The sequence below is a fragment of the Macaca fascicularis genome, chromosome 1, assembly GCF_037993035.2.
Source record: "Macaca fascicularis isolate 582-1 chromosome 1, T2T-MFA8v1.1".
Taxonomy (NCBI): domain Eukaryota; kingdom Metazoa; phylum Chordata; class Mammalia; order Primates; family Cercopithecidae; genus Macaca; species Macaca fascicularis.
This window is the reverse complement of record NC_088375.1, coordinates 162,961,116-162,986,258: the sequence shown is the minus strand read 5'-3', so window position 1 is coordinate 162,986,258 and position 25,143 is coordinate 162,961,116. Positions and strand designations below refer to the sequence as shown.

At 36.4% G+C, this 25,143-nt stretch overlaps 1 protein-coding gene across 2 annotated transcripts in view; it reads right to left on the bottom strand.

Moving 5' to 3' along the window:
- Window positions 1-25,143, bottom strand: part of NEGR1 (neuronal growth regulator 1) — an 892,406-nt gene that overhangs the window by 289,541 nt on the left and 577,722 nt on the right. The window contains exon 4 of one of the 2 annotated variants that reach the window (XM_005543025.5): window positions 7,267-7,398. The exons of the other annotated variant lie outside the window; for it this stretch is intronic. Coding sequence (XP_005543082.1) covers window positions 7,267-7,398 — 132 coding nt within the window. The remainder of the gene's footprint in view (window positions 1-7,266; window positions 7,399-25,143) is intronic. 2 annotated transcript variants of the gene reach the window in all.

Below are 25,143 nucleotides of genomic sequence, written 5' to 3'. Positions count from 1 at the left end.
TACCCTGTTAGAAATTGCTTTCTTACTGTGAGCTCATAGTCAAACTCTATTATACGTATTACTTCATGTATATTTTTTGAAGCGATGATTGCCAATCTAAAAAGAACTACAAACAAAATAAAATAAACACAGGCTCCCATCTAGCAAAATGTTTTGCTCCTGTATTAAAGGAAAGAGATTTTTTTTATTTTTCACTTTTAGAAAAAGGAGAAATAACAAAAATATGCATATTTCATTACTACAGAAGCATGTTGATGTTCCATGAACAAAGGCAAAGGATCACTGATAGACCCTTAACACTAAAAATCCTCTTAACAAAGATAAATGTAGGGGAGAATACACTTAAGTTAAACTGGATATCAAACTCATTAAGTAAAAATAGTCTTGGCACACTAGTCATTAATTGAACTGTATGTCTAACATTTAAAACAAAGGTCCAATTATGTCTCCTTCAATAGAAAAAATCATCTATTCTTTAACTGCATGTTTAATAACAGTTTTACTTCAACTGAGGGATTATAGAAATCATAGAATTAAATGTTAACTTTTTACACCATGAAAGTCCAAAGATGAATAAAAAATGTTTAATTCTTAGTTTTTTTTAAATTTTGTTGTGTTAAGAAGTATTTTACTTAATATTTTTCGGGTGATTATTCACATTTCTAATATTTAATGTTCAGTACTTTTCGAAATTTTTCTTCATATTTCTTAGCTCCTCATACCTCTTTTGGCTGGCATTGTTCTCAGTATTATCGTTTTAATCTCTTCTCTTACTCTTTCCATGACAAAACAGAAATCTTCCAAGTATCCTTTGTGAATGTAAACAATACAAATATTTAAATTCATGTGTTTAATATTCAGATAACCTCTGAGCAGTTCTATCATCTCAAATTTATTCTTTTTTCATTATGAAACACTGGATCTAAGTATGCCTATGGAGTTTCACTAACTCTCACCTCATCCGGTCCTGCTTCCCTCCACAATGCTTAACCTTCTTTTCTGTTTTGTTTCTTGGTCTAACCCAGCCCATTGTACCTGACTAAACAAACAACTTCTGTCCCATAACTCTTATGAAGCTATGCAAATGATGTTTCTTCTGTCTGGAAGACCGTTCTTTCCTTATTTTTTTTATAAAAAGAGAAATCTGTCCAATTCAATTTAATCCTTTAAACTCCATCACTAAGGCCTCTTAGAAGCTTTCAATGAAACCCCAAGGCTACATTTGGTGTATATCTCATATCCTTGCATAACACCTTATGATTGGTTTATCAAAGCACTTGTCACACTGTATTAAAACTATGGGTTTCTTTTGTTTTTCTCCTTTCCTGGACAATAAATTTTGAAAAACAGTAGCTCTGGTTGTAGCACCTTGATTCTCTTATAGTAAGCAGTAAGTAAATAACTAAGTGAATATATAAATGAAGATGTACCAAAGTGTGTCATGATTAGAGATGGTATAGGAACTAATACTTTATTTAAAAGACAACTATATGCCTTTTTATGCCCTGAGTTGTTCCAAATAAGGGTTAATTAGCTTAAAAAGAAACATAAAATACAGCAGAGTATCCTAAATTACAAGCAGATATGAAAGATGAAGTAAATGAAAAGTAAAGTTAGGGGCATAAAATGGATCCAGAAATAAAACACTAAGGTGATGCCTATGAATTCAAGTAACGCTGTTTTCTTCTAGTCCCATGATAGTATCTATGACCTACTCAAACTTTGAATACCGAGATTTTCCTTTTATTCAAGGTGATGGCCATTTGTCATCTGCAATTTCTTCTAGTCTTAAGTGTGACATATTGCCTAAATTGCCCAAGAAAACTTTAGGAATAGCCTTAAAAAACTGGTAATTGCCCTAGAAGCCTCCTCCTCTTATTCCCTAGTGGCTTCTCATTTCAAGCTTCCATATAATTGTACTATGTTATACTAATTGGAATATTCAATTCCACATGTTTGGAGCTAGTTATGTTGGAAGATAACGTGAATATTTGCATAAATGAATATGTAGCAGATGCAAAATAATGCACAAATATGTGCCTGTAACTTATTGGATAAAAGATTTAGTTCACAGTACACCCAAAAATGACTTTACTATTTATTTGATCATAGGAAGACTTAATCAACTCTATTTTACTGAAAACATGTGTACAAAATAATTTCTGACTCCAAATAAAATGGTCAATATTTAGATCTGACTTTCATGAGTAAAAATTGAAATAATGTCTAGAGCTCTTTTCACCTTAGTCTGGTTGGCTCTTTGTTTTTTTCCAATTAGCAGTTCTCTTTACTTATATCTGTTTTGTTCCTGAAAATCAGGGCAATTATTAAATGTTTTAATATCTCTGTATCTCAATTTTCTTATCTATAAAGAATGGAATTAGTGCTACTTCTCTCTGAGTAAAAACAGTATGCAGATTTCAGGTTATCTTTATTGAATCCACCTGGAAATTTGGGGTAGAAAAAAATAGTATTAGAAGTATATTAGTCAAGACACCATCTACTAATTTTCCTGGGAGAAAAAAATTTAATTGTGAGGCAAACCTAATATCTTTTCTCGATTTTGCCTAGTAGAATGACTCACCTGGAGGACTCTAATCTGTTTAACCCTTTATTTATTCAACAACTATTTTTGGACGCCTTTCTATGGACCAGGTACTATTCGAAGTAACAGGAACGCATCAGTACATCAGTGTACAAAGGACAGCAAAATCCTTTTCCACATAGAGCTGACATTCTGGAGTCAGTTCACTTACATTCACATATGTGTATATATTTGTAACATTTATAAATGTACAAATATATATAAATAATGTATTATTACCCTGAATTTACAGAAGTGATAACTGAGAGTCAGAGAACTGAAGTACCTCACCCAGGGTCTCAAAGGCCGAGTAAATTATGGAAGAGAAAGTTATCTGTTAATGATTATAGTAAGTTATATCTGACCATAAGGCCCACATTTCCAAAACTGGCACTCTTAACTGGAAGAATACATACAAATAGAGTGGAGAACAGATGGCCTCTGTCACAAGACTAGGGAACCCCCTTCATTTTACTATTATTAGTAATCTTCATATTAAAGGGGCAGGTCTTCCATTCCTTGCTGATTTCTTATCCCTCGGATTCTACTTTCCTACACAGATCTGTATTACTTGATTCGTCACACTTTCTAATTTTTTCAAATTCTATACTTGACTTCTAAAAATCAGCTTTTTGATTTTCACTCTGATCTTCCCTTTTCTAACCAGATTTTTCCTGTGTCTTGTTTTGTTGTTGTTGTTGTTGTTTGTTTTTCAATTCAATATAATCCATGGGCTTTCTGAGACTCATTCATTCTTTCATTTTGTAATTTACAATGACAACTATGAACCTAGTGTCCACTAGGCTTCTGCTAAGAACAGAACATGAATGTAAATAAAATAAGAATCTGTCCAAGTCTAAATCCACTAGTTCCCTTTGGCTTAGCTAATCAAATGTTTCCATTTTTTTTTCTTGTGTGTGTGTGTGTGTGTGTGTGTTTACATGTGTCACAAGGTTTAGTTATGATAATTTTCATGATCCCTTCTCATTATTTTAGTTTTTAAAACAGTGGACAAGAAATACACGCATACACAAACACATCAGGAAAAAGTTACGGATAAAGACATGGAGAATAAACACCTAAGATCCCGCTACTTAGAAATAACCCACTGCATTAATGTTTACAAATTTCTTTCTATCTGTAGTAAGGCTTTCTGTGAATAACTCAAAATGAACTGATTTACTCAACCATCCAAACAGTTCAATCTATATAATCAATTATATAGTCAATTATATCAATTACCTCACCAAACTGCTATGTAATTAAATTGAATAAAAATCCACAGTGACAGGCATGATGTTATTTATTGTATATGTATGTTTTCTATATATAGTGAATGTGGCAGATATATTAGACAAATAATAAAACATTAAACATTTCTAACTTTCAGGGAACCTAAATCTTCTCAAATTGACTTACCACATAACTAAATCTATCAGAATTTATGAAAATGTATTATATTTCATCTTGAACCCCATTTGGAAAAAGGGACAAAGTTTTTCTTCAAATTATAACTCAGGAACCTACTGTAATTCCATGTGTACAATCAATATTGATTAATAAAGATGAAAGGAAGGGCCGTCTGAACCTGGCATGATACTACCTTTAGGGAATCTTCAGGTTATTAGGGGATGTGCAGTTCCATGCTGGTAACATAGACCACTGTGCTCAATTTTGGGCTTTGACAAACTAAAGTTTGTTCAGTAGGCTTTGGCTAATTTCCTCTGGGAAATCAGCTCAGCAAAATCTAGAAGTAGCTCTCAATTTTTGACTTTTAAAGGGCCAAATTGACAAAATTAACACTTTGCAAACCTTATCATAACCAGAAACATTTTCAGACATACTCACAATCACATTTCCTTCACACCTGAGATATCACTTAGATATGTGTGGCATCAGAATTAAATACAATTAGTAATAAACGAAACCAGTATTAAGCACAGTTTTTCATGGAACATTTGGAAAAGGGTGAATTATCAAAGGTATGATTCAGGGAGAAGCAAATGACAAAACTGATTGTTTAAAATCATTTAAAAATCCTGTTGGGTCTACTTTCTTAATGTGAGACAAGTTAATATTATGTCTGCGGCAACATGTTGACTTATAACTGTACTTATCTACCTGAAATTCATTCTTAAAAAAGATAGCCTGTGTCATGATTTAAAAAGCACTTCCCTACTGTTTTAAACTTTTCCCCCTTTTTCCTGCTGTTTTCCCTCTTAAGTTAAAGTTATTAACAAAGTCGTCTTCTCTACCTATTCTAGAGTGTCTGACACCCTCATAAAGCCACTAAAGCACCTTTGTTAGCTGGATGGAATGTCTTCAGGCTCTACCTCAAATGTTCCAGCTCCCACTTTGTATTAGAAGAAAATTTTCTATGGATCTTTCACATTTCTGCACACTTTGTAAGCAGAGACACTGACAGCTTTTGTTCCTATCTTTTCAGTCTTGGAAGACAGAAGTAGTTCTCCCTATGGCGTAAAGGGCAGATTTGTTTACAATCCAGTTTAATAAGGATAATTTCTCCCTCTATGACAAAGGGCAGGTTTGTTTTCTGCCATTATATATTTTTAAAAAAGAGTTTTCTAAAGCTCAGGGTGCTTCAGCTATGACATAAACCCACTGTGTACAGTGGTCACCTAGCCCTCATCTTATCACCTTGTAGTAACTGGGTTTTAAAGAACTGATGCAAAAAAATGACAATACTCTGACTACTGCTATTGCTATGAGTAATACACTGCCTTTTGTCTTTGTCCTCTGCATCCATGAAACTGCTGTAGACTCTTCAGCATTCCTGGTATCTGGTATCCCCAGTTTCTGTTCTTTTGCTTTATGGATAGACTCTCGTCTATCGATTTAGTTCCTTACTCAAGTTTCTGCCTCCTTAAGTTGACTTTCTTGGTCTAAATTTCCTACTTGCCTAGGGAAAAGAGAATCTGATTAAATAAGTGGCAACAAACTAAAGTCAGAGGAATAAAAAGTGTTAATTCAGAAACAATTGTGGCTTACATATGGAATATAGGTCCCATGCAAATCTGTACTGCAGCTGGGTTTTCAATTTCATCCCTATCAGAGACATCATTTTAAAAACCTATTGGGTCTTGGAGTTCAACAGGATTGCTGGGCTGGGTGCCTTGTTTATTTGACAGATTTTACTCTGCTTTTTCATTTCTTAGTGCTCGCTGCTAAAAATATTCTTTCCTTAGTAGATATATGTCTCTTTTCCCTCCCCTCCACTTCCAAGCCCTCAACCCTCAAACAATAAAATCAGTATACATATATTCAGAAAAGCATGGTTAGTGATAAATGATCAGGAAATTTACTTGTTTGTTACCTCTTATTTCAGAGAGTTCCAGAGGGATGAGCAGTAGCCCTCTGCAATAAGAGTCCTGAGAATCAGTGGGAACCTGTTAAAATTCAGATTTCCAGGCCATACCCTCCCCACCCCAAGGATTCTGATTCAGTATGGCTGATGTGGGTCGCAGGAGTTCTCCATTTTTAATGAGTTTCTTGGGCAATTTTGCTACAATTTGTTTGCAGAACACTCCATGAGAAATCCTACTCCAAAAACTGCCTCCTGACTTGGTATCATGCACATTTGTGCAGTATAATAGAGACAGTTCAACCCCAAGTATATAGATTAGTCACTGACAAATGTTAGTTGATGACAGTGATTTGCTCTGGTGTGCAGCTCAACTGTTAGGAGTGTTTTGAAAGTTATTTTTTGGTCCATGAGACTGAAAGACTCATATTAATATGAAACAACTGCTGATTAGCTTTAACATTTCTGGATATATTTGGAACAATTTCTTCTGATCTGTGGCATAATACCACATGCACATTATTAGCAAGGACCATATACGGAAAGACAAATAAGTAGAATTTTAAAAATGAAAACTGTAGTTTGTAAATACTTTGGGTAAAATACAATTATCCCAAAGGTATTTTATTTGAAGAAGTTAAACAGTATGAACATTTTTTAGATAAAGATTTAGGGGAGATTTTTGAAAAGTAAAAAAGTAAAAACAGTCATTGCTGTTGAGATCATAAGATATACAATAGGATGTTACTGGAAAATCATCTTATATCAGTGTGATGGGAGCATTGAGGAAAAGTGTGTAACATACTAGCACTGATGGTTCTGCAGGTATCCAATTTATATTCTAACTTCCTAACAACAATGCTTATGGAAAAATTCTTTCTCCAATTTTTTTTTTCCCCAAATGAAATAGAAATAAGTCACCCAAGTAACAGAAGTATCACACTTCACCTCTTTTCTTTGAGTACAGACCAGTACGCTTCATTTTCATCAGGTTTGATTGGGAGTTACACATTTAAATTTAGTGTTAGTGCACTTCAGGTAAAGCTCATGAGGAAAACACCAGCATATGGCTACAGTGCTTTTGAGGTAAGGACACCACGGTTTAGAGTGCCAGAGACTAGGAGAATATTAAACACATTTCACTCTGTACATCAAACTTAATTATTGTGAGTTTACCTGGGACAATTGTTACATTAAACAATTTAACCAACATTTCAACATCTATCCGTCTTCAGTGTTAGTAAGTGATTTTTACCAGCAGTCCACCTCTTAAAAACAGCAACACAAATTTCAGTCAGAATTTTTCAAGGTGTTTTATCTTTTCTCAGAACTTATCTTGATAAAAGGTGATGACACTTACAGTTGACAACAACTTTTACTTTCCTCACATCTGGGAATGACACATCATTTTCCGCACTGCATTCATATTCCCCAGCCTGGTCCCTTGTAATTCCATAAATGTCCAAATATTGTCCATTTTCAAATGGTTTTGCTATAAAAAAGAATACAGCATGTTTAATTGTAGCTGCCTGAGGCTTCACTCAAGTAAAACAACAATTTCATGACTTCCTACAAGATATTGCTGACAAAACAATTCCAAATGAAACTGGGGAATTATTAAACCTTTTGTTCTTCTATGTTCAGAGGGAAACTCAGAGAAAAAAGCAGCAGCAGAACAAAGTATATTGTAACAACTATTTCCCCAGAACAGGATATACATGTGTTCTTTTTAATTGATTGTGGTCTTCTAACCTCTTCACACATCAAATAGACTCTGCACATTTCTGTAATTGAGTTCAACAACCTCTGAGCAGTGTAGATGAAATTCACTAATATGACTTGGTACATATTGACTTTTCTACTGTGTGAGCTAGCAACTTGACACTTAACCTAACTAAATGTTACTTTTCTTTTGGGGGAAATCTCCTCCCCTTATTCAAGGATTCAAGTCAGATGTCTTGAAAAAAGTATAGAGATACATTTAACCATTGCTATATTTCTGTTTCCAAAATTATTAATGCTGCCAAGAAAGGTACAGTGTACACACTATATATAACTCACCCAATGAATCTTGGAAAAAATCACTATGACTCTCTAAGGGTTAAGTGTTCATAAAAGCAAACTAAGTTATCTTTATTTTTAAATATTCATGGGAAAACATTCTATGTGACCAAAAATAGCAGCAAAATAGAAATATAAAGACGTAATAACAGATGAAAGACTACCCCCAAATGAATGAGATTTGAGAAAATAAAGTCTCCTTTGTTTAATAATGGAATTTTTGTTTATTTGAAAGCATTGGGTCATTGAGCAGGATCCTAATTATCAGAAGTATGGCAAAGGTAGAATAAGCCTTTGTGAATTTCAAGAGAGGAGACCCTTCCATCTCCTTGCACAAGCCTTGAAAAAAATCACATTTCAGTGCATATCAAAGGGAATTGTGGAATGAAGCAATGCTACTATTAAATTGTTTGTTTTCAAAGTCAATATTATTTTTATCTTTCCCTTTCTGTCTTGCCAAAACCATTGTAATGATATAGAAGTTGGAGAACTAGTAAGAAAGTTCATTTTAATGAAACAAACAAAATAAATTTTAGTTATGGCCCTCCAAATTTAAAGTCCATTCCAATTATTTCCCCCCAACGTTCCCCCATGCACCTCTGTGTCTGGGTCTTTATTAACTGTGGCATGGTCTGCCCTCCAGGTAACTATGAGTTTGCTAATTGAAACCTTTAGTGTTTAGAATATATATGATAACGTGGTTTTTCCATTTATCTATCTAATCCTAGCTGTACAGAAGGGGAATTAAAACTTCTGAAGTGGTAGTTGGCTCTTTTTGTCTTATTTTCACTATTGTAATGAAGATACTCTAAGCTTAAATGTGTCTGTAAAACCTATTGAAATACTTATGTATAAAAACTTCACATCCAAGAATTTTTAAAATAAAATTTAAATTATAAAGTAAGGATGGTATGAAATATAAATTAAACTATGAGGAACACTGATATAGTACATCAGGTACTTTAAGTCATTTATTACTTACAGTCACCATGAATCAGCACTCCCAAAAGATGTGTTTTAAGCATTCTATTGTTTTTATACAAATAACTTTTTTTTTTTTTTTTTAAGACAAGATCTCACTCTGTTGCTCAAGCGGAAGTGCAGTGGTATGTTCGTGGCTCAATGCAACCTCTGCCTCCTGAGTTCAAGCGATTCTCCTGTCTCCGCCTCCTGAATAGCTGGGATTGCAGTTGGGTGCCACCAAGCCTGGCTAATTTTTGTATTTTTAGTGGAGATGGGGTTTCACCATGTTGGCCAGGCTGGTCTCAAACTCCTGACCTCAAGTGATCCCGCCGCCTCTGCTTCCCAAAGTACTGAGATTACACGGGTGAGCCACCACGCCTGGCCCAAATAACTCTTTTACCTGAACTCATTCTTGCTCTGTTCTCATCTGATCTTACCAGACTTGAATTCCAGATTTGGAACTCAGAGTTGCTTGCCCATAAACCCTGTAGTTTACTAGTTGTCTGTAATTTGCTTGGCTGCCTCACTGTTTTTCTTTGTTTGTTTGTTTTTGCTGTCCTTTATTCTCCTTAGAAGTAATTTAGCGTAGCTCTGAGCCAATCCTGTCATCAGATCCCCTTACCCATCACTCTCCTCTCAAGGGGAAAGGATTTTGGCATGGTACTTTAAAATGCAAAGCAGAGCATTTCCATTTATACATGCAATATAACTCAATTTTCCCCCTCAATGGAGGAGAAAGACAAGGCTAAAGGGGTATAGAAAACTAAAGACGTAAGAATCATCACGAAAACTATGACTTTGCAATGTTTATGAGGGATATGTACTATCTTAGGTATCTATTATAAACCTATATCTTGTGATATGTTTTTAATCCCCCAGCATATTGATTATAAATGTAGATGAGATATAATCACATTGTGATATGACTGCCTTCCAGTAGTCATAGGTTTTGCCATTCTCCACCAGTGCAGCAACAGTCTGTTTTGCTCATCTCTGTTTCCTTAGCTCTAGCGTAACGTGTAAAACATCATATACTTTATAAATACTTATTACAAAAATAAATAAAGACATTGATTAATTTAATAAAGTCCTGTAAGGATGGAGCATGGGGAATCTAAACTAAACACCTACATCTGAGGAAGTTATCACTTGTTTTTCAAAGTCATGAAGAATGAAAAAAACTTTAAAAAGAGTTGCCATTCTTGTTGACATCTTGAAGTGATAGATGGTGGCAGGGGTTAGAACAGGCTCTGGACATTACCTTAGATCCCTTTCAATATTATAAAACCTAACAGAAACAGTAAACACAATTTTGAAGAAGAAAGATAAGTACTGCCTATAATCTGAACCACAGTTTTCCTTTGTGTATAATCTCTTCCAAGTATAGATAGAGTTTTCTCACAAAATAGAGAACTGAAGAAAGTCTACAAGCCTTCAGTGGTGCCACTATTATCACCATCTTCAAAGAGGAAGCTGAGAAATAGTAAATAGCTATACTTTAAAATATCTTTCTGATACTTATTTCTGATAAGAACCCCAGCCACAAAGAGTTCTATGTTGGCCACTAAATGATATCTAGATTTGGTTTTATGGTTTGCTAAGGCATTTAACATACTTTATGTAGCATTTAAAAAGTGTTTGTGAAAGCAGCAGTATTCCTCTAGAGTATCTGTGTGTTTCAGAAAAAAAATTACAAAATAAATCTATCTTTCCTTAATTTCTAGGACATGATCCTTTACTAGTTTTACTCTCACATCGCTGGCAATTTCCATTTACTTTTGCAAAACCCTTCACGTCTTCACATTCCCCAAATATTGTTTCTGTTCTATGACCTCTTTATTTTATTCAGTGCACTCTTTCAGAGGAACTTGTTCTTGTTCATTCATTTATATTTCATTACTCTCTTAATATTGACAAGTCCCTGATTGATCTATTTAGCTCATACCTATGAATTTGGGACACATATATTTGACTGAACATCTGCACTGAGATGTCCCATAGTCATCTCAAGTCATCATAACCAGAACCAGATTTACCTTTCCTGCATATCTGCAGCTGCTCTTACGTTCCAAGTATCAATGATTGTTTTGATCATGATCTAATTTGCTCAAGCCAGAAATCTTGGCATTAACTTTGGTAGTACTTTTGACCTTAGTCATCTGTCGGTACTGTATCCTGTCAATTTTGCCTCCTAATTCTCAAACTTATTCTAGGAGCCTCTGTGTTTCAGCCCTGGATGCACATAATCATATATGCCAATAAGTGCCTACTGTTTTGTAGATCCATTTCAATCATTTTCTAAGAACTTGCTCAGAAAGTCACTCTACTTTACAAAGCTGCCCTGCAGGAAGATACACTGTTAGGGTCTCATTGCCATGTATTACTAGATGATACTCTGTAACTGAAGATATAAAATACATTTGGGATGGTTCATTTACATTTAAAATTGTAATTATTTTCCATTAACTTGTTAACTTGTACACCAGCATATTTGGTATTAAATAAGTATCTCTTTTATGCATTGTACCATATTTATCATACTGTGTGATAAGGGATGTGGGCTTTAGAACTGGATTATGTGAGCTCAAGTCTCAGCTCTGCCATTTATTAGCTATGTGGCTTTATACCAGGTATTTAACCTTTAGTGTACTCATCTGTAATGTGTAAGGATAATAGAACCTGCCTCATATGATTGTTGTGAAGAGTGAGTTAATACAAGTAAAATACTTAGAACACTGTATCATACATCATAGAAATTTAAAAATTATATTAACTATTATTACAATGTACAGGTTAGGCATGTTAGAGACTGATTCAGATAATTATTGTTTCCATGCTGACACGTTACTATATTCAAGTATTGATGCTTCTGTCTTAACTTGGTATTTAATAGAAACCAGAAGTGAGAATAAGGAAGTCACTCAAGAAGGATTAATAGTAATGACCAGTTCAGTTCTCATATCACTGTAGGAGCTCAGAAAACACATCTTTCTTACACATCTGTAGATGTACATGGTTGCTCTTATGTTTGGGAATCACTTTCTTTATGCCTGAATTCCTAAAGACAGTTTAACTTCCCTGATTCACCTTTGGGTTTCAGATGAGAACTATAGCCTGAGATAAAGTCCTTATAACCTGCTTTCTCCTTACACAGTTGATCTTGACTTCCAGTTGCTGCCTTGAACACTCTATCCTTCAATTCACTCAGCTTTCTTCTTCTCATCCTTTATGTCTCTGCTTAAACATTATCTCCTAAGAGAAACGTTTTCTGATTTACTCACTACCCAGTCAAGGAGCCCCACATTACATATAATTCCAATAAATTTAGCAAAGCAAAACACAAAAGCCTGCACTAATTTTGCATGGTATGTACATACTTGCTATTACTTATTTAATTGTTAGCAACTTTTAAAACATTTATCTTTCGGCTGGGCGCGGTGGCTCAAGCCTGTAATCCCAGCACTTTGGGAGGCGGAGAGGGTGGATCACAAGGTCAGGAGATTGAGACCATCCTGGCTAACCCGGTGAAACCCCCAAAAAAACTAGCCGGGCGAGGTGGCGGGTGCCTGTAGTCTCAGCTACTTGGGAGGCTGAGGCAGGAGAATGGCGTGAACCCGGGAGGCGGAGCTTGCAGTGAGCCAAGATCTGGCCACTGCACTCCAGCCTGGGCGACAGAGCGAGACTCCGTCTCAAAAAAAAAAAAAAAAAAAAATTATCTTTCTTGTTATAAGCTCTGTGATATAAAAGGCTATATCTTATTCCATGTCTAGTATGGCTCTACATTTTTTGACTGTATGATTAAAAACAACTGATATGGTTTGGCTGTTTTCCCACCCAAATCTCAACTTGAATTGTATCTCCCAGAATTCCCACATGTGGCAGGGACCCAGGGGGAAGTAACTGAATCATGGGGGCTGGTCTTTCCTATGCTATTCTCATAATAGTGAATAACTCTCACAAAATCTGATGGGTTTATCAGGGGTTTCTGCTTTTGCTTTCTCCTCATTTTTCTCTTCCGGCCAGCATGTAAGAAGTGCCTTTAGCCTCCTGCCCATAATTCTGAGGCCTTCCCAGCCACGTAGAACTGTAAGTCCAATTAAACTTCTTTTTCTTCCCAGTCTCATGTATATCTTTATCAGCAGCGTGAAAATGAACTAATATAGTAAATTGGTACCAATAGAGTGGAGTATTGCTGAAAAGGTACTCAAAAATGTGGAAGCAACTTTGGAACTGGGTAACAGGCAGAGGTTGGAATAGTTTGGAGGGCTCAGAAGAAGACAGGAAAATGTGGGAAAGTTTGGAACTTCCTAGAAACTTGTTAAATGTTTTTGACAAAAATGCTGAAAGTGATATGAATGATAAGGCCCAGGCTGGTCTCAGATGGAGATGAGGAAGTTGTTGGGAACTGGAGGAAAGATGACTCTTGTTTTAGCAAAGAGACTAGTGGCATTTTGCCCCTGCCCTAGAGATTTGTGGAACTTTGAACTTAAGGGTGATGATTTAGGGTATTTGGCGGAAAAAATTTCTAAGCAGCAAAATATTCAAAAGGTGACTTGGGTGCTGTATAAAGCATTCCCTTTTAAAAGGGAAACAGAATATAAAAGATGAGAAAATTTGCAGCCTGACAGTGAAGTAGAAAAGAAAAAAAAAAAAACAGAACAAAATATTTTTTAAGGAGAAATTCAAGCCAGCTGCAGAAATTTGCATAAATAGCAAGGAGCCGAATGTTAATCCCCAAGACAATGGGGAAAATGTCTCCAGGTAATGTCAGAGACCTTCACTGCAGTCCCTTCCACCACAGGACTGGAAGCCCAGGAGGAAAATGTGGTTTCCTGGGCTGGGCCCAGGGTCCCCGTGCTGCGTGCAGCCTAGGGACTTGGTGCCCTGTGTCCCAGCCACTCCAGCTGTGGCTCAAAGAAGCCAATATAGAGCTCAGTCTGTTGCTTCAGAGGGTGGAAGCCACAAGCCTTGGCAGCTTCCACATGATTTTCAGCCTGCATGTGCACAGAAGTCAAGAATTGGGGTTTGAGAACCTCCGCCTAGATTTCAGAAGATGTATGTAAATGCCTGGATGCCCAGGCAAAAAGTTTGCTGCAGGGGTGGGGTCCTCATGGAGAACCTCTGCTAGGGCAGTGTGGAAGGGAAATGTGGAGTCAGAGCCACCACACAGAGTTGCTACTGGGGCACTGCCTAGTGGAGCTGTGAGAAGAGGGCCACTGTCCTCCAGACCCCAGAATGGTAGATCCACTGACAGCTTGGACTGTGCACCTGGAAAAGCCATAGACACTCAATGCCAGCCAATGAAAGCAGCCAGGAGGGAGGCTGTACCCTGCAAAGCCACAGGAGCGGAGCTGCACAGCACCATGGGAAACCACATTTTGCATCAGCATGACCTGGATGTGAGACCTGGAGTCAAAGGAGATCATCTTGAAGCTTTAAAATTTGACTGCCCCATTGGATTTCAGACTTGCATGGGCCCTGTGACCCCTTTGTTTTGGCCACTTGGAATGGCTATATTTACTTAATACCTGTACCCCCATTGTATCTAGGAAGTAATTAGCTTGTTTTTGATTTTAGAGGCTCATAGGTGGAAGGGACTTGCCTTGTCTCAAATGAGACTTTGGGCTGTGGACTTTTGGGTTAATGCTGAAATGAGTTAAGACCTTAGGGGACTGTTGGGAAGGTATGATTGGTTTTAAAATGTGAAGACACGAGATTTGGAGGGGCCAGCGCCAGAATAATATGGTGTGGCTGTGCCCCTACCCGAATCTCAACTTGAATTATATCTCCCAGCATTCTCACTTGCTGTGGGTGGGACCTAGGGGGTAATTAAATCATGGGGGCTGGTCTTTCTCATGCTATTCTCATAATAGTGAATAAGTCTCATGAGATCTGATGGGTTTATCAGGGGTTTCCGCTTTTGCTTCCTCCTCTTTTTTCTCTTCCCACCACCATTTCCCCTCCCACCATTTTTCTGAGGCATTCTCAGCCATGTGGAACTGTACCTAGGATTAAACCTCTTTTTTTTCTCAGTCTCAGATATGTCTTTATCAGCAGAGTGAAAACGAACTAATAAACAACATACTAGAAAATTCAGAAAATTTGACATTTCATTAGAGAAGATAGATTAATCTTTTTATTTAGCCAATGATTGATCATATCATAAATAAAAATTATATTTACTTTTTAAAAATATTTATTATTATGTGTAAGGAACCACATGCTCTCTTAAATTCTACAGTTAACCTTAAACTTATGAGGTAAATTCCATTACATAGAATAAGACTGTTCTATGTAATGGAAGACGTTAAAGAGATTAAATATCTTGCTAAAGAATCCAGTGACATATATGAAACCCATAACTAACTTAAAAACCTACATGCCTGACTTGTATATGACTGAAAGGCTACATTAATTCTCTCATTTGTGAATGGCTACTTAGCTTGCTAAACTAAATTAGAACATGTATGTGTCATTCTTGCTCTTAGAACTATACAGCACTATGTAAATGTTAATTTAATCTCTGCAAGATGTTATTTGTACCTTTATCAGTTGTCTATGGCTGCCATAACAAATTACCACAAACTTACTGCTTCAATCCAGTAAATTAACCACATGTCAATTTAATATCTGAAAAATTCTATTGGTACTTGTATTAGTATTTTATTGCTGCCATAACAAATTACCACAACTTTACCGACTTAAAATCATGTAAATTTATTTCCTTACAGTTTTTTAGGTCAGAAATCCAGCAAAACCTATGGTAACCAGAAAAATGGGACCTCCAGAGTTTTACACACCCTACTCACTAAAGTGATTAGCTTTTATGGCAATAGGAATATTGCAGATGTGAATAATATTAAGGACCTTGAGGTAAGGAGAGTTTGGGGAGGGACAATACTAATTCCATGAATTCTTAAAAGTAGAAGAGGTAGATAGAAGAGTGAGTCAAAGAGATGAAACATGATAAAGGCTCTACCAATCATTGTTGATTTTGAATACGGAGGATGTGAAGCATGAGCCAAGAAAAGCTGTGGCCTCTGGAAACTAAAATGTCCCTCAGCTGACAACAAAATTTAATTCTCCTTTATAACCTCCAAAAAGGGACACAGCCTATCAACACCTTGCTTTGAGTCTGATGAGACCAGTGCTGAACTTCTGACCTACAGAATTGAAAGATAATAAATTTTTACTCTTTTTAACCAGTAAGTTTGTGGTAATTGGTTATAGCAACAGTGTAAAATGAATACAGCGTCTCATTGGACTAAAATCAATGTGTCAGAGGTGCAGGATTCTTTTCTGGAGATCTGTTTCTTTGTTTTTCAGGTTGTAGGGAGAAATAAGTTTCTTGCTGTTGCAGCAGTGAAGTCTTCATTTTCTTGGTGGCTGTTAGCTGATGGCCATTTCCAGCTTTTAGAGGCTACAAGCATTCTCTGACTCATTTTCCCCTTTCTCCATTTTCCAAACCAGCAAATGTTGGGTCAAGTCTTTCTCCCACTTTGAATCTCTACTGCCTGTACTCAAGTCTCAACTCTCTGACCACTCTACTGTCTTCTTCTTTCACTTTTAAGGATTCATGTGATTAAACTGAGCCCATCTGCCTAATCTAAAGCAATTTCCTCATCTCTAGCTCCTAATCTTAATAACATCTGTAAAGTCTCTTTTACCATGTATGGTAACGTGGTCATATATTCCGAAGACTATGGCATAGACATCTTTGGAAGCCATTATTCTGCACAGTTTTCTATCAGTTTTCCTTAGACTTTGCGGTTCTACTTGCATATACAAATTTTAATTTAATTATAATATTTTTCAAAGTCAATAGGTAAAGAAAGACATGTGGTGTAATTTATAAATTGCTGAGGTTATGAATCTCTCTGAATAATACAAGTGAAGTTCAGAAAAATACATTTAATGAAGACATTCATTTTGAAGCAAAAAAAAAAAAAAAAAAAATTCCATGACACTATACCACAAGTCTATCAAGTAATGTAAGTCTGGGAAGTGTTGTTAGAGCACAGAAATAATGGAGTTTATGGAGCAATAAGAGGGGGTATATGGGTGGATGAAATTATGGAAGTCATCTACTGAAATGATTCTAACAGGTTTCAAAAGAAAATAACAATAACTAGTAAGAAAAACCTCAAGCTTTTGATTTTTTTTTTGTTACATATTTGTCATAATCCAGCAGAGAACACTGAAGGAAAATTTTTAAATCAGCTCAAAATCAATTGTTTCTTTTCTTCCTGCCTTCCTACCTGCCTTCTTTTCTTCCATTTATACATTCATTCAATGGATATTGTAACAAGATCTCTGACCAGTGAGGCAGATTGTTTCCCTTTCAAAGTTTATTGGGAAACAAAAGTATAACTGGGAAATTTCAATAAAGTATGATAACTACTACATTTGGGGTAAATATAGGGTGTTATGCTGTCATAATTGCACTGTCATTACTTGAAGATTTCTGAACATTTATGGCAGAATATTAATTTCATAGGAGTAGGCAGAAGTGACTCTGGAGCTCTAAAGAGAAGTTATTGCCTAGAAGGCCTTGTATTCCATGTAAAGAATTTGGATTATAAATTGAGGAATTATTAGAATAATGTACGTTAAAAAGTATTATAATATTTTAAAGCATCACCTTTCTAAATATTATGTATTTTTAAATATTACATTTTAAAAGATGACTCTGGCATTCAGATCAGTATTATATTTAGGAACAATGGCCAGACTTACCTTCTTGCCACAAACCACTAAAGAATGAGCAAAACTTGTTTAAAAAAAAAAAAAACAAAAAAACCCTTTCAGACATTGGACAGTGAGAAGCACAGAATTTTTTATCTCTAATGCAAAAGAAGTAAACACAGTGACCCCCACAATTAATATTCATGGATTTCTATCTCATGCAATTTTCAGACACCAAGCTCACATAGGTGGAAACTAGAGCCCAGTGGTCTTGCATTGTCAAGGAAAGAGAGATTGGAATTCAGTAGACCCAAGGGGATGGAAGTAGTGGTGCAGGTTTTAAAGAGAAGGAACTCATATAGACAAAAAGCTACAGAAATCTACATGTGTTTTCTTATCGTTGCTGAGTACTATGCTGTACTTGCATAGGCAAAAAATCCCATAAATCTGAAAAAAAAAAAAAAAAAAACAATAACTGGTCATTTGTAAGATAAACAATTTCTAAAGCTCAAACAAGGTAAAGAGACATTGATCTTTGATCAACAAGAATATAATCATCAGAGACTGATGGAGATTCCAAAGGGCTAATGCCTTAGTTGTATGGCTGAATAAAAGCCAGAATAAAGACTCCTTTTGGCCTACCTTTAAAGCTTAATAACAAGGTTTAATGAACCAAAATAATTCACAGGTGACACAGGAGCCTGTTTAAAAAAAAAAATCCAACACTCTTTAAAGGAACAAAACAAAATCTAAACCCTTAACAACACAATGTCCAATATCCAATTTTAAAAATGACTAAACATTTAAGGAAACAGAAATCTTTGAACTACAACTAGTGGAAAAACAGTCAATAGAAAGAGACCTAGAAATGAAATAAAATGCAAATAAGAGAAAAAAATTAAATACAGGTGGCTATAATTATGTTCAAGTCTTTACTAAATAAATATAATGAAGAAAGAAATGGAAGATAGAAAAAAAATGACACAATGAACATTATTTACAAAGCAATCCAAAATATATGAAATTAAGTATTAATTGGAAGAAATTAACAGTATATTAAACACCAAAGAAAAAAAATATTGTTAACTTGAAGGCACAGCAAGAGTACATAAAATTTCCAAATTGAAGCAGAGAGAGAAAAATACTAAAAACCAAACAAACAAATAAAAATACAGAGCCTAGGTGATATATGGAATAATAAAAAAATATTATATATAAATATTGGGGTTCCCATAAAGGGGACAGAAAAAATATATTAAGAATTAAAGGTTGAATAGTTTCTGAATTTGATGTATACAACAAAATAGCAAATATAAGAGGTTAATCATCTCAAGGAAGAGTAGACAAAGAAATAAAAATCATACAAAAGAACATAATAATTAAATTGCTAAAAACCAGAGGAAAAGAGAAAATCTAAAAAGCAGCCAGGGATAAAATATACATTCTACACTAAGAAACTAAAATAAGAATTACTGCAGACTTTTTGTTTAAAACTATGCAGGCCAAGAGAAAATATAATCTCTCTCTCTCTCTCTCTCTCTCTCTCTCTCTCTCACACACACACACAAGATTTCAAAGCAATATTGTAAGCTTTGACCTTAACGAGTTGGAAAAGAAAGAACAAATAAAAGCTGAAGTAAATAGAGTTATGGAAATAGTAAAGATTAAAAATTTTTAACATTGAAAATGAATAGTCAACAGGAAAACTCAATGAAACCAAAAGCTAGTTCTTTAACAGATCACTAAAATGGATAAATCTTACCAGCCTAATAAAGAACTAAAAGAGATGACACAAACTACTAATTATCAGAAGTGAAGGAGAAAAATATTACCCTTCCTAGAAAAATTAAATAGCTATTAAGCTAATATTAAGACAAACTACTTGTCAATTAATTTAGCAGTTTAGATTAAGTGTACAAATTTCTTGAAAAACAGAAATTTCTATATCAATTTAGAAAAAATAAAAAATCTGAATATTTAGTATATGCAATTGCAAGAAATTGACTTTGCAATTAAAAGATCACTCACAGAGAAAACTTCAAGATCACATCTCTTAAACCTTTAAGAAATGAATAACACCAAACCTACACAAATTCTTTCTGAAAATGGAGTGGGTTAATGCTCCAATTCATTTTATGTCACTATTATTACATTATTACCCTAATATCAGAACTAAAAATATGAAAAGAAAAAATAATCCCTCCTAAGAACATTGACACAAAAATCTCTCAACAAATTTTTGGTATACCAATCTAGGGATATATTAATATGATAATACACCATGGTCAAGTACAGTATATTCCAAGGTTGAAAAGATGATTGTGTAACCAAAAAAAATTAAACTATATAAATCACTACATTAATAACAATAACAATATGTGGGTATATTAACATGCAGATAATTCATTGAAAAATTCAATATTTATTCAATATTTTAATTTTTTCATAAAAATTGGGATTGAGGAGAATTATCTCAACCTGCCAAAGACTTCTATGAAAACTTACATCTGACCTCATACTTAATGATGAAATGATGTTTTCTTACTAATATGAGGATGAAGGCAAGGTTATCCACTCTAACCTATATCTCACACTATATATATAAATTAATTCAATATGCATCATTGACTTAAATGTGAATCATATTACTATAAATACAATTAGAACGAAACAAAGAAGAAAATCTTTGTGACTCTGGGTTGAGCTAAAGGTTTTTAGATATTACACAGAGGGCAAAACTATACAAGGAGATATTAATAAGTGGATTTAATCAACATTTTATAAAAACAAAAACTTTTGCTTTGGAAAAGGCAGCCATTAATTACATAAAAGGAATGGAAACATTTTTAAACCACATGTTAGGCAAAGAACATGTATACAGAATGTATAACAAATTTTGCAAGTCACTAAAAACATACAACCCAATTAAGAAATGGGCCAGGCCGGGTGTGGTGGGTGCCTGAAGTCCCAGCTACTCAGGAGGCTGAGGTGGGAGAATGGCGTGAACCCGGGAGGCGGGGCTTGCAGTGAGCCGAGAACGCACCACTGCACTCCAGCCTGGGAGACAGAGCAAGACTCTGTCAAAAAGGAACGGAAAGGAAAGGAAAGGAAAGAAAGAAGGAAGAAGGAAAGAGAGAAAGGGAGAAAGGGAGAAAGGGAGAAAAAAAGAGAGAGAGAAGGGATGGAGGAAGGAAGGGAGGGAGGGAGGAAGGGAGGAAGGAGGGAGGGAGGGAGGGAGGGAGGAAGGAAGGAAGGAAGGAAGGAAGGAAGGAAGGAAGGAAGGAAGGAAGGGAGGGAGGGAGGGAGGGAGGGAGGGAGACCAAGATGGTAGAATAGAAAGCTCCAGGTATCATTCCCCCATCAAGGACAACAAGTTAACAACTATCTACACAGAAAAAGAAAACACTTTCATAAGAACCAAAAATCAGGTGAGTACTCTTAGTACCTGGTTTTAACTTCATATTGCTGAAAGAGGTACTGAAGAGATTTTTAAAATAGATACTGAAGAGATTTTTAAAATAATAGTCCTAAATCACCAATGCCACCCCTCCCCAACCCTCTGGATGAAGCTGTGTGGTGCACAGAGCATCTTTGGACACTGGGGGAGGGAGACCACAGCAACTGTGAGGCATTAAACTCAGTGCTGTCCTGTTAGAGTGGAAAGGAAAACCAGATCAAACTCAGCTGATGCCCATCCACTGAAGGAGGAGTTAAACCAGCCGTAGCCAGAGGGGAATTGCCAATCCCAGTGGTCTGAATTTGAGTGCCCGCAGACCTCACAACTGACGGCCAAAATGCTTTCAGTCTCTAAGTAAACTTGAAAGGCAGTCTAGGCCATAAGGACTGCAACTCTTAGGTGAGTCCTAGGGATGAACTAGGCCCAGACACACTGGACTGGGAGGCACATAATATATTGAGATACCAGTTGGGGTAGCCAAGAGAGTGCTGGCATCCCCATTTCCCTAACCCCAGGCTGCCACAGTTTGCTGCTCCAAAAAAAATACCCCTTCTTTCTGCTTGAGGAGAGGAGAGTAAAGAGTGGAGAGGACTTTGTCTTGCTCCTTGGATACCAGCTCAGCAACAGTAGAATAGGGCATGGATCAGACTCAAAAGGCCCCCATTCCAGGCCCTAGGTCCCAGATGACATTTCTAGGCACACCCTGTGTCAGAAGGAAACCCACTGCCTTACAGGAAAGGACCCAATCCTGCCAGCATTCATCACCTGCTAACTAAGGAACACTGGGCCCTGAATAACCAGCAAGGATACCCAGGTACTACATTGAGGGTCTTGGTGAGCTTCTGAGATTTGCTGGCTTCAAGTGAGACTCAGTACATTACCAGCTGATGATTATGGGGGCAATACTGCTTCTGCTTGAGAAAAGCAAAGGAAAAAAGTTAAGGGGTCTTTGTTTTGCACCTTAGGTCCCTACACTGCCACAGGGGTTGGAGCGCCAAGTGGGCTCTTGGGCTCTCTGATTCTAGGAGCTGACTCCTGAGTGGCATTTCTGGACCTGCCCTGGGCCAGAGGGGAGCCCACTGACCTCAATGGTGAGTTCCAGGTCAGGCAGCGTTCACACAAGCTGACCTAAGATACTCTAGGTCTTAAGGGGACATCAGTGGTAGGCTGAGAGTCCTCCTTGTGGCCAGGGTTGGTGGTGGCTACAGGGTGAGGCTCCTCTGCCTTTGGAAAGGGGAGGGAAGAGTGGGAAGACTGTGTCTTGCAGTTTGAGTGCCAGCTCAGCCAGAATACAATAGAAGATCAGGTATACTTCTAAGGTTTCTGACTCTAATCCCTGACTCTCAGATGGCAGTTCTGGACCCAGCCAGGGCCTGGGGGAACTCGTCACCCTGAAAGAAAGGACATGGGCCTGGCTGGCTTTTCCGCTTGCTGACTATAAAGCCCCAAGGCTGTGAGTGAACACAGGCAGTAGCCAGGGAGTCATTACGGCAGGCCTTGGGAGAAACCCAGAGCTGTGCTGACTTCAGGTCTGACCTTATGCAATCACAGTGGTAGTGGCCACAGGGGTGCTTGTGTCACTATACCCCCAGGTTCAGGTGGCTCAGGACAGAGATGGTGATTGTATGTTTGGGAGAAAGTAAAGGAAGAGAACAAGAGCTTCTCTCTTGCAATTCAGAGAATTTTCTCGCATCTTGTCCAAGACCATCAAGGCAATTCTTCTAAGAGTCTGCAAGAACCACAGCATTACTGGGCTTGGAATGCCCATAAAGCAGGAATAGCTTAGATCACAACACTGAAGTCCTTTCAAATAACTGGAAAGCCTTTCAAAAAAGGATGGCTATAAATAAGCCCAGACAATGAAGGCTACAATAAGTATAATACCTAACTTTTTAATGTCCAGACACTGAAGAACATCTACTAGAATCAACATCATCAAGGAAAATATGCCCTCAGCAAATGAACTAAAAAAGCAACAAGTACCAACCCAGGAAAAATAGAGATATGTGCCCTTTCAAACAGAGGATTCAACATAGCTGTGTTGAGAAAACTTAAATAAATTCAAGATAACACAGAGAAGGAAGTCAGAATTCCATCAGATAAATTTAATTATGAGATTGAAATAATTAAAAAGAATCAAGCAATAATTATGAAGCTGAAGAATGTATTTGGTATACTGAAAAATATGTTGGAGTGCTCTAATAACAGAATGGATCAAGCAGAAGAACCAATTAGTGAGCAATCTACAGATTCAGTGCAGTCCCTATCAAAATACAAATAACATTCTTCACAGAAATATAAAAACAAATCTGAAATGTATATGGAACCACACAAGATCCAGAATAGCCAAAGCTAGCCTAACCAAAGCAAACAAATTACCTGACTTCAAATTATACTGCAGAGGTTTTATTTTATTTTATTTTTATTTTAAGTTCAGGGGTACATATGCAGAATGTGCAGGTTTGTTACATAGGTAAACGTGTGTCATGGTAGTTTGGTGCACAGATCATCCCATCACCCAGGTATTAAGCCCAGAATCCATTAGCTATTCTTCCTGATGCTCCCCCTCCCCACAGGTGCCCAGCATGTGTTGTTCCCCACTATGTATCCGTGTGTTCCCACAATTCAGCTCCCACTTTATAAGTGAGAACATGCAGTGTTTGGTTTTCTGTTTCTACATTACTTTGCTGAGGTTAATGACTTCCAGCTCCTCCCATGTCCCTGTAAAGGACAAGATCTTATTTCTTTCTATGGCTGCATAGTATTCCATGGTGTATATGTACCATATTTTCTTTATTCAGTCTATCACTGATGGACATTTAGGTTGATTCCATGACTTTGCTAGTATATTATAAACAGTGCTGCAATGAACATACAGGTGCATGTGTCTTTATAATACAATGATTTATATTCCTTTGGGCATATACTCAGTAATGGGATTGCTAGGTCAAATGTATTTCTGGTTCTAGGTCTTTGAGGAATTGCCACACTCTCTTCCACAATGGTTGAACTACTTTACACTTCCAGAAAGAAAACAGGAGCCTCTGGCAATTCAGAGAATTCTCTGAGGAGAATTTTGTGGAGAAAAGCATTCCTTTTTCTCCACAACCTCACCAGCATCTGTTGCTTTTTGACTTTTTAATAATAGCCATTCTGACTGGTGTGAGATGGTATCAACTCATTGTGTTTCTGATTTGCATTTCTCTAATGATTAGTAATGTTGAGCTTTTTTCATGTTTGTTGGCCACATGTATGTCTTCTTTTGAGAAATGTCTGTTCATTATACTACTGAGCTATAGTAACCAAAACAGTATGGCAAAAGAATGAAAACAGACACATAGACCAATGGAACAGAATAGAGAATCCAGAAGCAAATAAACACACCTACGCTGAACTCATTTTTGACAAAGGTGCCAAGAACAGTGGGGAAAAGGCAGTCTCTTCAATAAAGGGTGCTGGGAAAACTGGATATTCATATGTAAAAGAATGAAATTAGACTCCTATCTCTCACCATATAAAAAAATCAAATAAAAATGGATTAAAGACTTAAATTTAAGACCTCAAACTATGTAATTACTACAAGAATACATTGAGGAATATCTCCAAGACATTGGTCTGGGCGAAGATTTATTTAGCAGTACCCTGCAAGCACAGGCAACCAAATGAGATCACATCAATTTAAAAAGCTTCTCCACAACAAACGATACAGTCAACACAGCAAAGGATACAGTCTATTAGTTGAAGAGACAACCCATAGAATGGGAGAAAATGTTTGCAAAGTACCCCTCTGACAAAGGATTAATAACCAGAATATATAAGGAGTTCAAACAACTATATAGGAAAATATCTAATAATCTGATGAAAAAAATAAGCAAAAGACTTGAATAGACATTTCTCAAAAGAAGACACACAAAGAGCAAACAGGCATTTGAAAAGGCAATCAACATCACTGATCATCAGAGAAATGCAAATCAAAACTATGGTTATTACAATCTCACCCCAGTTAAAATGGCTAATATCCAAAAGAAAAATGCTGGCAAAGATACGGAGAAAAGGGAAAACTTGTACACT